Source organism: Phallusia mammillata, chromosome 6 (assembly GCF_965637545.1).
Source record: "Phallusia mammillata chromosome 6, kaPhaMamm4.hap1.1, whole genome shotgun sequence".
NCBI lineage: Eukaryota > Metazoa > Chordata > Ascidiacea > Phlebobranchia > Ascidiidae > Phallusia > Phallusia mammillata.
In genome coordinates, this window is record NC_137257.1 from 20,039,819 (window position 1) to 20,056,182 (window position 16,364).

Sequence of the window (16,364 nt, forward strand, 5' to 3'; positions counted from 1 at the left end):
CAGAGTGTAAAGTCGGGCCATTTTAAAGAAACCTAAGCCCGAACCCGGCCCGACTTGGAACTCTGGGGCCCAGCATATATTTTGTAACGCTTTGCTGCATATATATCTTCAACCGTTTGTTTTTGCGTAGGAGGTGCAATCTCTGGGTTTACAGCCTGGTATATGTGCTTACCCGGGAATGCAAGGTGTGGAAAATGCGACCAGTAAAGACCTACCCCTTGAGTTTTGCAAGTTTATCTCCAATCATCCACTTGTGGCTCAAACAGTGCGCTCATCCACGCTCGACGGGTCGCCTAGCAACGGCGGAACGGTGCTCTCCAAATTGCAAGAGACCTTTGTCAAGGTGGGTTCCGTAAAAGTATTAATTTGTGGTCGCTTGAGTAAAAATGAATGCAGCTGTAGAGGAACCAAATGTGTGTTGAATTTTTTTATACTTTTTGTTGTTTTTAGGAACGTTGCAAGAATGACTTTTATCAATACCCGTTTTGGGTGACATATTTTTAGTCGTTTTAGAAAAAAAACAGCAAAAAGTTCTTTGTACGTGCAGAAAAATTAAAAAAAGTAATAATTTTAACGTAAGAAAAACTGTAAAAAAAATTATGTGCATTGTAACACTATACACGGATCTGTTCATAAGTTAAAAGACTAATATAACAGCTCTAATAGACGTAAAAATGTTTGCATACAGTTAGCTTTGCACGCCTAAAATCCAAAACCTAAACTGGTCTAGTAGACATTCGGTATTATATATAACATTATGTAGTATGGAGTCCATTTATAACATGACGTTTTTACAGATTGCTGTTCACAAAATAACGGCTCTCGATGGTACATCTTATGACGTCATATTCGTGGGAACGGCATCTGGGAAAATTCTTAAATACGTCAAAATTCAGGTACGACTTATGCGTTTCACACACAACGCAGGTTTACCATTGCAGACCATTTTGCATACCACCTGGTTTGCATAGTTATAAATACACTGGCCTCTGCTAAATAAACTTTAAGCACTGCATTGTATTGTAGCTTTATGTAAACTTTCTCATTTTGACCTATTTCTGGCCAACTGTATGCTAATTAGTTTCGTAAATAACAAGTTAATTTTCGATTGTTTGTGCTATCAAAGTTCAATTACTCTACAACAATACGTTATTTTTATATCGTGGGTTCACAATAGCGCAATTTCCTGCTTTAAACTATTTTTAAAGTCGCTTCGTTTCGATAGTCTTTTTATTGTTGGTACTAAAGCGTTCTCAACCTTATATTGTGTTTCTCAACCTTATACAGTGGTTCACGTACCACCTGACAACTTTTTCGATAGCTGCGTACCACCTAAACCCTGTTTGAATAGGTAGACTAAGAAATATGCGTGTGTTTTGACCAGGCTAGCATATTTCTAAAACCACCAAGGTTGGCAATTTCAAAAAAATGTCAAACACACGAGTTCTGCCCCAAACCAGGGCTGATCAGTTGGGCCAGTTGATTTACAATTCTTGTTTTGACTATAATTAAGTGTCACGGAAGCTACTCGCGTACCACCTAAAATCTGCGGCGTACTGTTAGTGGTTCGCACAACACAGGTTGAAAACCACTGTACTAAAGTATAAAAAACATCTCATTTTTCGACATATCTTTAATTATAATTTAAATCACGGAAAACAAGTACTACAGTTTGAGTGTAAGCAAGTTTGGCTCATGTACATTGGTGGACCACAGATTTTAATATCCGAACTTTTCTTTACTTCTTAACTTGCTCAATACACAGCCAAAAAAGAGAAAAAATAGTCCCCTTTTTAATGAAAACACACCTTTTAAGTTTTGTCTATTACGTAACAATCGATTTATTATTACTTTTCAGGGGTCAAAGGGCGATTCACGTCAACTAGCCCAGTACGACGTTTCCAACACGGGGATTTCCAACCTCGTCATCTCGCCTGTGACGTCACAATTATACGTCGATACTACGGACAAAATCATCCAGGTAGCAATTAACGTCGAGTCACTTGAATTGAAGTTGAGCCGATTTCGCGAATTTTACTATCAATTGTTGTTGTTTTTGGCACGTGACTTTGACGTAGAAGACCTAGCTAAAGTTTTTCTTTATTTGGAGATTTTTTTATACTGCTTTAAATTGTTTTTAGTTGTAGTTTTATTTAGTGCTTAAAAAAGAACACAAACACCTATCTGATGGATCAGTGATTCTTAAACGTACTTAAAACCTTATTTTAATTTACGCGAAGTGTCACAACAATAAGAAAAAAACGACTTGAGGCTTTTAGAAGTCCAAGGTAACTTATATTATATTTCCTTAGTCCAAGGTAACTGATTAGATTATTAACAAACATAAATATGAAACCTACATAAAGTATTTCACACGAGAACTTCTCAAGTCAACCTAACAACATCTGAACTACACGAACACTCATGCGTAAATACATCTTATTGGGGAACAAAGTTACCAGTCCCTTTGTATTTCATGTAAAGCCGTTTTGAAGATGTACTGAAAAATAGATTGCGTATTATGTAAATAACTTTTCTTCATATTTTCTGTTACCTAGCACATATATACAACAAAAACATTAACAACAGTAACTTGATTTTGTTTTACGTTTTTTGAAAACTTCAGATTCCGCTGAGCAACTGTGACGTATACACCAGCTCTTGTCCCGATTGCGACCCCTGCCGGATGTGCGTGCTGTCACGTGACCCAATGTGTGGATGGGATGCCTCCAGTAAAGTAAGTGAATGATTATTTTATTGCTCCACAGTATAAGCTTAGATTGGCTCTGTACTAGTACTGATTATAACTATGAGTTTTATAAATATATTTAAAAAAATGCCCGAGATAATTACAAAAAAAAATCATTATAGAAACTCAAAGTAAATTGTTGTACAGAATGAAGTTTACAGGTGATAATATATATGTCATTTTCTTCAACCTAACAAACTTGGTTCAGAAAAAACAACAACAACATTTTGTCGTATTGTGGCTTCAAATGGTATTTTTTGGTCAAAATAAAAAAATCGGTAAATCCGGACCCGTTTGGACCACAAATTGTCCAGGGTTGGGCGAAGATCCAGATTAACCGATGTCTATTCGTTAAATCCGTAACAAATCATTTGTCCATGAAGTTTTTGTCCAAATTTGGCCAAGATCCGGATTATCCGAATCCGGTTTATCCGGTTTGCGCTTACTGCACACAAACATGAAAAACCTATTTGCATGATCCCAATATCACTAAACCGTTGCGAAAATAATGATTGGTCATGTAGTAACCACTTTTTTTATCTTTTGGCAGAAATGCGTCGATGTAACTAATTCTCAACCGGGTTCTGCTCTCCAATCGGTTGCTAATGGCGATCCAGGAATATGTGGAAAACTGAACTCTTCAGTCGTTGAAAAAATCGGTAAGAGGGAGTGTTGCATGTTACTAATACTGAAACGAAATACTGACTAAACCAGTTTTCAACCTTTATTGAAAAATTCCTCCCATTCAACACATTTCCATTCCCCCTAATAAACTATGTAGTAGATGCAAACCATACAAACATTACATTACATAAAATTGGGTCAACTTTACAGGTTATATTCCCAGAGCTAAAGTGTAAATTTACAAGCCACATGTACAAATTAAAGTAAATTACCCCCTCAAGTTTCAAAATTCTTCCCTGATTGGTAACACTGACCGAAACATTGCATTTATTATTACCGATTAGGTAATAGATGCCAAAAAACAAATGCTTAAAAAAATTTCTGCGAACATTTTTTAAGTGTTTGTTATTTTGGCATCTATTGTTTTTTTGGCATCTATTTCTGTGGGTAGCTAAAGTAAGTTTTTTTGCAATTAAAAAAAAATTGGTGTGCAAAGTTTATCAAACTCCCCATTTGAGTATTTTTTCACAAGCATAAGTAATTCTACTTCACTCTTTGTAACGCCCACACATCAGCAGGTCGAGTGTTAAACACTGTATTTTTGATTATTTTTTGTAGTGAAAGTTGGCGAAACGTTAATCCTTGGCGACCCGATTGAATCTCCGTCTGTGACTGTTCAGTGGTACCTGAATGGGTCAGATCATGACCAAATTACCCAAGGTAAAAATACACTCATTTTTGTGGTCTTGCTGTTAGTGTAGATTTATACAAACTGTTGTCGTTATCTGGAGTTTTTGCAAAGAACATATCTTTTAAGTCCTATTTTAAGGGTTTGGCATAAGCTCGGTATATTCTACGAGTAATGTTTTGTCACAAATTGTATTAAATACGTGTAATATACTTTGAAACTAATTGCTACTCTGTTAATAGGCCTTTAATATATCCTTGAATATCACGCAAGCTGTAATCGCATACATCAGCATAGTGAGCATTACCAATATTACGTTCACCTACGCATTTCACATTTGCATTCACATTACGCATTGCATTAAATCATAGCATGCCAGGCCTATTGAAGGTGTTATACCAAATCAAGGCGGTCTCCCAAGAATTCCCAGGTGTCAAGGCACAGACTAGAAAAATCTGGCCTGCGGTGGGGTTCGCACCCACGACCGACTTGATTCGGTATCACGACTTCAATGGGCCTGACGTACTATGATTTATATATGAGTGTGCCGTGATTGCTGGTCTGCATGGACGCTTCAGGGCTGATCCTAGTATGGATGATCAGCTTTAAATCACTTACTGACTTTGCTGCACAATCTCTTTAAAACCAAACTGTTAGACTAAAATGTGAACCATATACGATTTCGTAGGGCCCAACTACAGACAAAGCAAGGATGGTCGATTGGAGTTCACCCCATTTATGAAGGACAACTATGGTTCATATGTGTGTAAGCATATGGCTGATGGATCTGTGGTGTCCAGAACCGAAATTATTTGCAAGGATGGCACAACAAAAGTAACCGTTGGCACCGGTTCAACAGTCACAACCTGTAAGTTATTCTTTCAAAGCAAACTAAAATATATCTGTGTTGGTAGTTTGTTCAAGTACTGATGTAAAAATAAAAGTGCCTGAAAGTGTCTTATTTAGTGCATTTGTGAAAAAATTCTCAGATTTGCTTTAATTGTTTAATTGAAGACTGAACATAAATCACAACTGGCCTATAATAATGTGACAACTGGCCTATAGGTCGTTTAAAAAGTGACACTACATTTATTGAACTATTTCGGCAATTACTTGCGGTTTAGAAAGATACCAATGTATTTATTATGAAGCAGTGCATTTTTGATAACCAATCACAGCCAATAAAGCACATACACTCGTTTTAAGAAATTTGATGCAGAACTTTTTTTTTTTAATTCGGTTTTGTTTGAATTTAGCCAACACTTCGCCGAAAGGATCAAGTCCTAAAGATGAAGAGACCAACCCTGTTGAAAACACGACATTATCTTCTTTTCCAACTAACCAACCAGCCGCTGGGGCCGGGCCAAGCATTGTGATTGTCATAAGTAAGTTACTGTTTATTGCTTTTGTCAAAATATATTTGAAAACTCACTGGGGTTCAGATAAAGGTTAAAAATTTGGTCCGACTCGGATTAAAAGATAAGCATACAATTTATGCCTGTATGTTTAATACAAATTCAGAGTCGCCCAAAAACGTTCGTAGCTTTGACTCGTTTAGATCCTTCCGGGTACAAAAGTATTTTAAATGAACCAGAGAATATCAATTTTAGCACATAATTTCCCAACCCCGAATCTAAATTTTTTGATTTTTTTTCTCGTTTTTCAAGGTCGCTAATGTTATTTCGAGCAAAAGAAAAAAAATAAGATACACTAAAAATTGTAAAACTCTTACATGACTTTCTGTTCCTTGTCTGCATTACTACGAATTGTTTATTCCTAAACACAATAAATACTGGAATTTACCAGCTATAAAATAAATTGTACACTTTACTTGAAATTAAGGGTCGATTAGGAGGAAAGGCCATTACCGTAACTGCTGCAAAGAATTTTCGAAATTGTAACCAATTTTTCCCATTTTTCAGGTGTTTTTAGTGTTGCTCTCGTTTTGCTGGTGCTTGTTCTTGTTGGCTACCACTACAGAAAGCGATGGTTTAATAAAGGCGGGAAAAGATACAGTCCTGAGAATAAACCACCACAAAATAAGTAAGTAAAAAAATCACCTCTGAAAATTAAATAACTTACTCCGTCTAATGCTGTTTTGATTTCCTATGCTACTTCATTCCTGTGTATTTTAGCCGATTTTCAGTCATTTTTAAAGCTTGACCGCTTTTCCAAACGGAAGTACATTGAAGTATTGGTACATGTGTATTCATACGGAACTTTGAACCAACAATTTTTTTAGTGCACCCCTATATATCCTATGTTGTGCCTTGAGCTGTTGTATAGTTACGCCTAAGCACTCTAGTTTACACTGTGATACCCTAATTAAAAGCGCTGGTGTTGAAAGCTTACACCAAAGTTTTATGTAATATAAATATGTAATATTTAATGTAAATAGCAAATGGTTTATAGTGAGAGGTTTTCATTATTAGGTATTAAGTATAATACCTAATAATATACCTAATAGCATTGCTGGTGTTTCCTAACATTTGCTTTTGTTTGTGCAGCCATCAGGACATACAACCTCTAGAAGCACAGGAAAATAACAGCAACAACACCTACTCGAATCGGAACACCATATCCTATGATCGGTCCGCCTCAACTAAACCGCTCCTACAAAAATCATTTGACATCGCAGGTAAAAATTGCAAATTACGAAAATCTCCTCAATAATAAAGTTAGGAACGTAAATGTGACTGTTGTTTTTGTGTTTTATTACAGATGGATTAGATTCTACTCCGAACACCAAGAAAGTGGCTAAAGTGAACCCAATGAAACAGCAGTTTGGTAAGTACACTTGACTTGAAGTTAAATGATTGATTTGTTTATATTTGACACCATATAGAAAATAGAAGTAAAACTATTGGAAATTTCTAGATTGTTCTGATTACTATTTAATAATAATAGATGTATTTCATATTCCTGTTTAAATCAAATTGCATTATTTCTCTGATTTTTAACGATGCATTTGTCTAAACATATAAATTATCAAATTATTGCGTCTTATCTACCCTCAATGGCTGTTTGTTTTGTAAATTTGTTGCAAATGTGTAAAAATTCGTGTTTCTATTATATCTTATGCACATACATAGACTTATGCATTACTATTTTCACAGAAGAAGACGGAATAGCTTTCATCGACGAAACAGACGGTGGTCCTTCATCTCCCGGTTTGCAGCCTGAAACAAAATCTAGAAAGCTTCCGCAACGCACCAAGTCGATCCCCGCTAACAAGATAATGGTGTCGTTCGGCGACGACTTTTCGGTGAAATGCAGCTCTATCCGTCGCCATCCAAAGCGCGGAACGCTTGTCATGGAACTCGAGTGTCCTGATGATGTTGAAATCGAAGAAGACGAAGTGACCCCATTGGACTTTACTTTTGCGGGAAAGAACGAGGATGCCCCTTCGACCCAAAACACCCCCGAAAGTGGTAGATCCGACGGTTTACCCGCCACACGCGCCCATGGGGCCAGCTTTGACACCGACAGTGATTCAACTTTGAAAGCGGCGTCAGTGTCCGGGTCACGTGCCAGTGACGTCACATCGAGCGCGGCGAGCACCCCCCGACAGAGGGACTTCCCCGCACCGGTTTCCCAGCCCCTCCTGGCGAGTTCCTACAACAATCGCTTGCACAACCAAACTTCACCCCGCCGGGATGTCCCGATTTCACCCCGTTGGAACGGCCGAACCCCTTCACCCACTTTGCGCCCCTACTCAGCGCGCAGCGAAAAATCACCCACCAGTACTGCGTCATCATCATCGACGTCATCAGCGGATAAATACGTCACTCCGCCGCCGAGTCCAGTTAAAAGTTGAAATTTCGAAAATATCATCAACGTGTTTATACGTCACGATGGAAGATGTCATACGCGTCACGCGAAAGGTGGTGAAGTCAGAGAGCTAGGCGGGAAATTCCCCCCAGATGACGCAGAGTGGAAATGTTTTTACAAACACTTACAAGAGAATTGTGAACGTTTAAAAAACGATATTTGTTTTCCTTCAATTTGTTTGTTCTTTATTTTGCGGCGTTTTATTGTTTCGTTTTTATGATCACGTTCTTATTTATTTAGCTTCTCTACTAAGCAGAATAAAATCAGTTCATGCATATTTGGGAGTAATTTGACTTGTTTAGATATGTGAGTCTAGATTTGAAATAAAATTGCTTGGATTAAAACAGTTAAAAAAGCAAAAAAAATCGCTAAAATAAATCTGAAGTTGTCTTCAAAAGCATGGAAAGTTGAAGTGAAATAATAAGATATCAGTAACAAATTCAATATTTCAAACAAAAAGTAATGTTTTGTCTAAAGGGAGATAAATCGCATAAATGCCAGCAAGAATACAAATAAATAGACTTAAAGAATTAATAGACGAGTCTGGTTTATTTACACAGACAAAACGAACAAAACATACATTATTATTGGAATCAGTCAATGGGCTTGCATTTAGTTGTGTTTTGGGGTAAAGATCAAACAATTGAATTGGTAACGCCTGCTTTATAATTAGCAAGCTTTCTCCGACCGAGGGTTAAAGAAACATTGCTTCATGGAAAAGCGAAAAACTTAAACCACTCCATCTAAAAGCCCGACATTCAGTTCTTTGAACCTCAATAATCGAAAAAAACGGAAAGGCTATAGCCTAAGGTTTTTTTCAAAAATCGGGTCAAACCTTTCTGTTTTTTCGATTATCGGGCCTCAAAAAATTGAAGAAAAATCCGGTTTTCAGGGAGTTTTCGCCGGAATATTTCAGATTTAAACTGGTTTTAGCCGGTTTCTGCCTCCTACCGGACCTCTAAACCGGTTCAATCCGGAATCTGAGAAACACAACTTTGACCCGATTAGACCTTACCGTTTTTTCGAATATCAAGGCTCAAAGAATTGAAAGACATACGTTTTTCAGGGTGTTTTCGCGGAGTATTCCAGTTTCGAACTGGTTTTTGTCTCCTACCGGACCTCCAAACCGGTTTAAACCGGAATTTGAGAGACAAAATTTTGACCCGATTTTTGAAAAAACCTAAGGCTTTTCCGTTTTTTCGAATATCGGGGCTCAAAGAATTGAAAAAAAAACTTTTTTCAGGGGGTATTCGCCGGAATATTGCAGTTTCAAATTGTTTTTAGCCGGTTTCTGCCTCCTACCGGGCCATAAGGCTATAGCCATACCGTTTTTCGAATATCGGGGCTCAAAGAATTGATGAAAAATCCGGTTTTCAGCGGGTTTTCGCCGGAAAATTTCAGTTTTAAACTGGTTTTAGCCGGTTTCTGCCTCCTACCGGACCTCCAAACCGGTTTAATCCGGAATCGGAGAGACACATTTTTGACCCGATTTTTGAAACAACCCTAAGGCTATACCCCCTGAAAAACGTATATTTTTATTAATTCTTTGAGCCCCGATATTCGAAAAAACGGTAAGGTCTTAGGTTTTTTTCAAAAATCGGGTCAAAATATTGTTTCTCAGATTCCGGATTGAACCGGTTTGGAGGTCCGGTAGGAGGCAGTAACCGGCTAAAACCAGTTTGAAACTGGAATATTTCGGTCAAATACCCCTGGAAACTGGCTTCGATTGGAAACATATTTGTTGCAGTTGCGTTTTCCCTGGGATTCAAATTTTTTGTCAGCCAGTTCTATCCCAAAAGTAATATTTTTCAGCCGATTCTGTTACAAAAAGTCCATTGACGGTAACCATTAATGCTAACCGGTTCGCTGATCTCATAAAATTTCGTGAGACGGTTCTAACGAACCGGTGCGAACCGGCTGAATCCCACCACTGACTGCAGGTTGACATAAAGGTCTGCTTTGCTTTCCAACGTGTCTTAACTTGCTCGCAATACCAACACATACACAAAACCAAATACGGGTAGAAGTTAAAACCCACGAACCAAAAAGCAAACACAGAAAAAAAAAACGTATAAATAGCTCAGCTGGAACCATCAACAGCTATAGCAGCTAGCAAACATGCTTTACAAAGAGATATTCCGGTAAGTTATATCAGGCTAATATCTTTGTTGTTGTTGTTTGTTGTAGATATTATAAATTTCTTTGGTGGATGTAGCTTTTGCTTTTGAAATCTACATTTTTTTTATCAAATTAGAATTTTGTTTTGTTTCCAACGCAACCAACGTATTGAACATCCCCAAAACGATGTAAATCAACCACCAAATACGAGTTGACCAAATTCGGACAGGAGACATAAGGAACGAAATTCAGCTGCTACTTATCAAATTACGTTTTATACCAGGTACAATTTATTCGTACAGAAGTCCTACCTTGACATATTCTTTTGCTTTGCATGTACTTTATCGCCTGCAAAACGCAACAATAAGTATGGTTTTGCTTTAAGTCAGAAGGCGAAAACTTTTGAAGGCAGCGGGCCTAATCCAAGATCGACTCAGTATCAGCGGGGTTTAGTAATAATTAACTTTAAATTCCATTTGCTCTTAACTTCTGATATTTACGTAGCTATTTGGTTGTTTAGCTATGGCTTCCCATCAGTTCAAAAGAAAGGATTTGGGTTTAGTTTTTCCCATCAAAAGTGGCCACTTTTCTAAAAAAGGGGTTCCCCGGTTATTTTTGCTTGGCGAGTCGGATCCGACTTGCAAGTTGCTGACCCCCGCTTTAAGTAAATGAACAAAAGATTTTCCTTTGCTGAAGACTGACAGACCAAAAAAAAATGTATAAACTGTGTTTCAATAATGGCGTCTTCCTAAAAACGGCACTGCATATTTAACATTAAAATACTATCCAGGCGACTTTCAAAGTTCCGTTTTAAGTAGAAGGATTGATTTACCACGAGAAACGCAAGATTTATCAGACATTGCTCCTTCTGGAGATATTGCTACAGGAACTGTAACGGTTTCATATATTCCAGTATCAGGCATTGCTCCTTCTGGAGATAATGCTACAGATACTGAAACGGTTTCAAATATTCCAGTATCAGGCATTGCTCCTTCTGGAGATGTTGCTACAGATACTGAAACGGTTTCAAATATTCCAGTATCAGGCATTGCTCCTTCTGGAGATAATGCTACAGATACTGAAACGGTTTCATATATTCCAGTATCAGGCATTGCTCCTTCTGGAGATGTTGCTACAGATACTGAAACGGTTTCATATATTCCAGTATCAGGCATTGCTCCTTCTGGAGATATTGCTACAGATACTGAAACGGTTTCATATATTCCAGTATCAGGCATTGCTCCTTCTGGAGATGTTGCTACAGATACTGAAACGGTTTCATATATTCCAGTATCAGGCATTGCTCCTTCTGGAGATATTGCTACAGATACTGAAACGGTTTCATATATTCCAGAATCAGGCATTGCTCCTTTTGGAGATATTGCTACAGATACTGAAACGGTTTTAGTTACTCCACAATTAGGCACCGCTCCTTCTGGAGATACCGCAGACGATGTTCAACGTGAATTCGTTGCAGGACATACGTTACTCTAGCACAGTGGTTCCCAACCTTTCGTGGACCGTGGCCCCCTAAAAGTAACTTTTGGGCTTCATGGCCCCCCTCAAGTAACCCTACAGGACCTGTGGCCCCCCTAAAAATGTAAATGGCAATCTCGTGTTGAAATTTGGTACTAATTTCGGCTTTAAACAGGTCCAGTAGCGTAAATAAGAATCTGAACTTGTAAAAAACCTCACTATAGACAAATAGTATGTGAAATAGTCGATTAAATTGGTGAATAATGTTAAAAAGAAAATGGTTTTTAGTGGGTGTTTCTGGTGAATCTACACCCGTGGCCCCCTTGGGGGGCCAAGGGCCCTGGTTGGGAACCACTGCTCTAGCATTAGTTGGAAATGCAATACTTACACGCAATACACAACAGAAAAGCAGACTGTTTCGGAGTATCCAAAGCGTAACTTGTTAACCGACATTCGGTTATTACTTCGTGTTTTATGTCATATATATTTTATTTCTGCAAAACTATTTTGTGTCCGTTCTGGCATGTTTTTCGTATCTTTTGTATGTATATACAACAAACATTGATTTTTGTTTTCCATCGATGGTAGTTTAATAGTGTTTAGTGTTATTTGTATCAAATTCTACCTCTTTCCTAAACCCCTCTTTTGGGGCATTAGTTGGTTTAACACTATCATTACTATTCTTTCGAGAGTGTTGTTGCTTGGCATGTTAAAAGAATATGATCGACAACGCCTATTTACCGACTTAATGTTTGCATAGCATCATTGCACCACCTTAATGTATTGGCTCTGTTTATGGCCTTCGCCTGGCAACGGGAACTGCTGTGTTGTCAGGTAAATCATTCACCATTAAGAATACTGACTCTAAATCAAAACTGTTGACCTACCGTGCCAAATTAAAGGATTTGTAATGTTGCGCAACCTTTACAAGTAAGGCCAAAGGGCACAACCTTTACAAGTTTGCGGCTCACCAAATGTACAAAATGTTGTTTCCCATTGGCACACGCAGGAGCATTTAAAGTGGTACGCAAGTAGCATTTTGCTGTACACAAGCCAGATTATAAAATGCAACCAATTTGACCCAACTGATCAGTCATGGTTTTCGGCAAACTCATGTCTTGAATGTTTTTTGGATTTGACACAGACTCATTGGTACAAGCCTTCGAAAGGCAAACCATACACAAGCACCATTGCCCGCACATGCCAGCTTTGTATAAGAATTCGCCAGTTTGGCCACGATTAGGTAAAATAAACAAACGTCCATTTTTAGAAATGGTCCCAAACCTACAAAGATGCATTGCTCCTTCTGGAGATATTGCAATATTGACTCAAACTGAAATAGTTATTCCACAAACAGGCATTGCTCCTACGGGAGATACAACAGATTACACATTAAGGATATTTTAAATAATCTATATTTCGAAAAAACCCTATAGTCCTGATTCGCAGTATGTGAATCGAAATTTGTTGACCGGTATTCGGTTATATTTGCATTTTTATTTTACGGTTTTGCGTATACATTCATTATTTATATATTTTTGTATATGTTATTAAATACACATTCATTTCGCATTTTATTTGTTGGTTTACTGACAGTAATAAAAAACACCAAAATAGTCGATGGACATCTGTTGTTGCAACCTAGTTTTATTTCGAAAGCTATTTGAAAAGGGGTTTGAATCCAGTAATATTTACCCTTGTGTTTCTCAAAACGTTGAATCAAGAAAGTAGTGAGCATTTGTCTCTTGTCAGGCAAATGAGCAAAACAAAAAGCATTGAAATTTTAAAATCTTAACAAAATCATGTAACGTTGTGATTCACTCTGTCCATCAAAACGGGTTCCTCTTACTACGTTGTTCAATTTCAACAATAGCCAGGGCCCTGGACCTCAAAAGAAATCGTAATTAGAGTCAAGAAAAACGCCCGGGAAACTCTTTGATTCGGAGAAAGACGAAAATCAGGTTTTGGCCAATACCTCTGACTTCAACAAAAAATAAAAGCATGAAAACAAACAAGACTTTTATTGCAGCTCATTAGTCGTTTTTGTAAGCAGCGCAATTAGTACTTGGCTCAAAAACTTTAAACTAAACAAAGCAATTTTACCAACCAGTTCACCAATTTATCACTTCTAACAAGCATGTTTGCGCATCAGGGAACGAGTAGTTTTTTTTAACAAGGATTGTTTACACGGTGACACGGCAATTTGAACACAATAAGACGAATATACAGTATAATTCTACCACAGGCAGTAACAAGTGACAATAGTTGGTTTACAAAACCTAACAAAATATCAACCTAATACAGGTAAAATGGATCTCGTTTCGACAACTTCGAAACTTTCTTGGTTCCAATCAAGTTAAGTACGAATTGCTCGTCAAAACTGATAACTGTGCAAAACCCGCGTACAAAAATAAATTCTAAAGGTTTACATGTAGAGGAAGTACATCCAAACCTGTAGAAATACTTTTTACGCAGCCTATGCACAGTTGTCTTTTTTGACGAGCAATTTGTACTTAACTTGATTGGAAATAAAAGGTTGTGAATCATCACATTTCCTCATCAGATACGTCTCCCGATGGTGGTATTCTCGAGAGACATTCTAAAAACAAAGAAACAGTTCGATAACATACAACCGCTATTGTCACATAATGTGATGTAACAATCAGAGCAGCTTCAGTTAGGTGAGAGAATGCGATCAACTGTCATATGCGTACGCAACAAAAGCGTCCTAAAGGTATTTGCCAATGAGTCAACTTATTGACAGTTCTTTGTTTAAAATTTCGTGTGAACAAGTTAGTTTTTGTCAATTGCAGAAGACCATTGCAAATGCAAAATAAAATTCGAAACATCATGCCTATTTTAAAACATTCTGCATGTCACCAAAATACACTTGAATAAATGAAACACTATTTCGACAACGTATCGAAATGTTTATGAGTATGCTAGTTGTTAAATATTTTGAAAAGTTTGGCAGTTTACTTTCAAAACACACCGGTTAGTGGGAATATAACATCAAACAATGTAAATACTTTAACAAACAAAATGTTTGCTATATGTATCTGACAAGGAACTACAAAAACTGTATTTTAGGTTTAAGTGCACCAACAGCTACAACATAGCAACAGCAAGCCATTGCAGACCAGCAAAAAGCAGTCGTCACAGTTGAGTTGCTAGAGTCACGAGGTATTGCGCCGCATACTATCCGATTACGTCATCCTGTCAGACACACGAAAAAAAAACTTTTCCATTACAGCCGCTTCTGACGTTTGTGCGTGGGTGTGAAAGTTTATCATTAACTGTTGCCTAGCAGGAATCGCTTGTCTCTATATCATACTTGTAAACAATACAACTTGTGAGAGTTTACGTACTAAAATTTTGTATTGATCGTAAATTCACCTTTTATAGGAATGTTTCCACTTTCTTGTCCATTAAAGAATCGGCACGAATTGCTGTGAAGTAGGCGATCCCGTGTCAAGTCTGTAGTTACGTTGCAACTAAAACAAATTAGCAAACACGAAAAAAAACAAGTTACTACGTTGTACACTACATTTACAATACGCCAATTTTTACAATAGGTTGCATACAATATAAAACACGCCGGCCTTTTCAACATATTTTTAGCAGCTAACATGACTGTCTACCCCAGGGGTGGGCAACCTGCGGCCCTTCATTAAAGGTTGTGCGGCCCGCAGAGACGTTAGGATTTCAAAAGTACTGACAAACAAGTCCAATTATTACATATTTTGGAGCTGATTAATGCGCCTGATGCTAGCTTTCTGCGATCTGGCAAAATGTGGCTAGAATCTAATACGAATTATACTTGTAGTTAAGCATATTTGGTAAGAAACAATACAAAATCACTTTGTTTCGTGCACATGTGCGGCCCGCGTTCCAATTTTGACATTTATAATTGGCCCTCCAGTAACAAAGGTTGCCCACCCCTGGTCTAGCCCCAAACATGCCGTTGGCATTGCTTTTCTGCACAGTAGGCTTTTTTAAACATGTTTTGACAACAAAGAACATCTTGCATTGCAATGTTAAAATATACATGTTGTTAACTTTGCAATGTCAAAAAAATTTTAAATCCCACCTGAAACAGCGCAAGTTACTTCCAGATCTTGTGTACAGATACCAACCAGCAGCAGCTAATTCAATGGCGTCCACTCTTATGGTGCAAGGCAGTGTGAGAAAAGTACTCAACCGTGTTATTTCGCTTTTCGGATTTCGAATCCCTCTGAAACAATGCAATAATAAAAAGTATTAAATATGGAAAAATCACATATAACACATTTGCAAAATTATTTTTGGTGCATTGTTTTGGACCCACAAACATTAGTTCTTCAAACTGAGCTTTTGACAGTGATTTGTGATTACAATTGTTTTATATAGAATATGCTGAAACTATTATTCCCAAACATTATGCAATGCACAGCATCTAAAAGAACTTTACAATACACCTTTTACAGTAATTGTGTACTTAATAAACTTCTACAAACTTGTAATTCACAAAAACGAGAACAAAGCAATTCACTAAAGTAAAAACAACCAATGCAAACTAATATATTTAAACATTTACCTGTTATTTTCCTGACAAGACATCGCTGCTACCTGGCGGTATACACGATGCTATAAACTCAAAAAGAGCAAGCCTCAGAGGTGTTGGCTCTCTTTTGTGCAGTTGCCGTAAGTTTTTCTCTTGAACCATGAACCGTGTCACCCAAATATGGGCACAGAACCGGTTACCTATAGGGTGTTACAAAAATAACGTATTACAAATGTGAAATATTAGGCTGATGAGCAGTAGCACTCGTACTGTAGCGAGGTGCTACCGCATTTGCAACATTGCATGTTAAAATATCTCTTGCAAGTTGCAACAAT

The 16,364-nt window shown here is 37.5% G+C and overlaps 2 protein-coding genes across 4 annotated transcripts in view; one reads left to right on the forward strand and one right to left on the reverse strand.

Annotated features, from left to right (window-relative positions):
* LOC145231988 (semaphorin-3D-like) overlaps window positions 1–8,169 on the forward strand; it is a 30,170-nt gene extending 22,001 nt beyond the window's left edge. The window contains exons 9-20 of one of the 2 annotated variants that reach the window (XM_080096467.1): window positions 131–343; window positions 798–896; window positions 1,859–1,981; window positions 2,627–2,737; window positions 3,300–3,408; window positions 3,992–4,093; window positions 4,750–4,929; window positions 5,318–5,446; window positions 5,984–6,104; window positions 6,569–6,699; window positions 6,783–6,848; window positions 7,178–8,169. In XM_080096467.1, the coding sequence (XP_079952593.1) occupies window positions 131–343; window positions 798–896; window positions 1,859–1,981; window positions 2,627–2,737; window positions 3,300–3,408; window positions 3,992–4,093; window positions 4,750–4,929; window positions 5,318–5,446; window positions 5,984–6,104; window positions 6,569–6,699; window positions 6,783–6,848; window positions 7,178–7,878 (2,085 nt within the window). In that variant the 3' untranslated portion in view covers window positions 7,879–8,169. The remainder of the gene's footprint in view (window positions 1–130; window positions 344–797; window positions 897–1,858; window positions 1,982–2,626; window positions 2,738–3,299; window positions 3,409–3,991; window positions 4,094–4,749; window positions 4,930–5,317; window positions 5,447–5,983; window positions 6,105–6,568; window positions 6,700–6,782; window positions 6,849–7,177) is intronic. The other variant, XM_080096468.1, reaches the window with a different exon arrangement.
* Window positions 8,170–13,488: 5,319 nt separating this feature from the next.
* Window positions 13,489–16,243, reverse strand: LOC145234732 (E3 ubiquitin-protein ligase XIAP-like). Of its 2 annotated transcripts, none has more exons than XM_080099456.1 (4): window positions 16,063–16,243; window positions 15,577–15,720; window positions 14,883–14,980; window positions 13,489–14,085 (listed from the first exon to the last, which is right to left on the reverse strand). In XM_080099456.1, the coding sequence occupies exons 1-4, from the start codon at window positions 16,083–16,085 to the stop codon at window positions 14,033–14,035; spliced, it is 318 nt and encodes a 105-aa protein (XP_079955582.1). In that variant the 5' UTR covers window positions 16,086–16,243; the 3' UTR covers window positions 13,489–14,032. The 2 variants fall into 2 exon arrangements, with proteins under 2 accessions (XP_079955582.1, XP_079955583.1); XM_080099457.1 differs by lacking the exon at window positions 13,489–14,085 and adding an exon at window positions 14,314–14,702.
* Between the last annotated feature and the right edge of the window lie 121 nt (window positions 16,244–16,364).

Bases quoted from the DNA above. Each gene is read 5' to 3' on its own strand.
- LOC145234732 (XM_080099456.1), bottom strand. From the start codon at position 16,085: ATGTCTTGTCAGGAAAATAACAG. The intron at 14,981-15,576 runs GTGGGATTTAAA...AATTTGTTTTAG, and splicing joins AGTAACTTGCGCTGTTTCAG to TTGCAACGTAACTACAGACT. The intron at 14,086-14,882 runs GTGAATTTACGA...CTTTGTTTTTAG, and splicing joins TGGAAACATTCCTATAAAAG to AATGTCTCTCGAGAATACCA.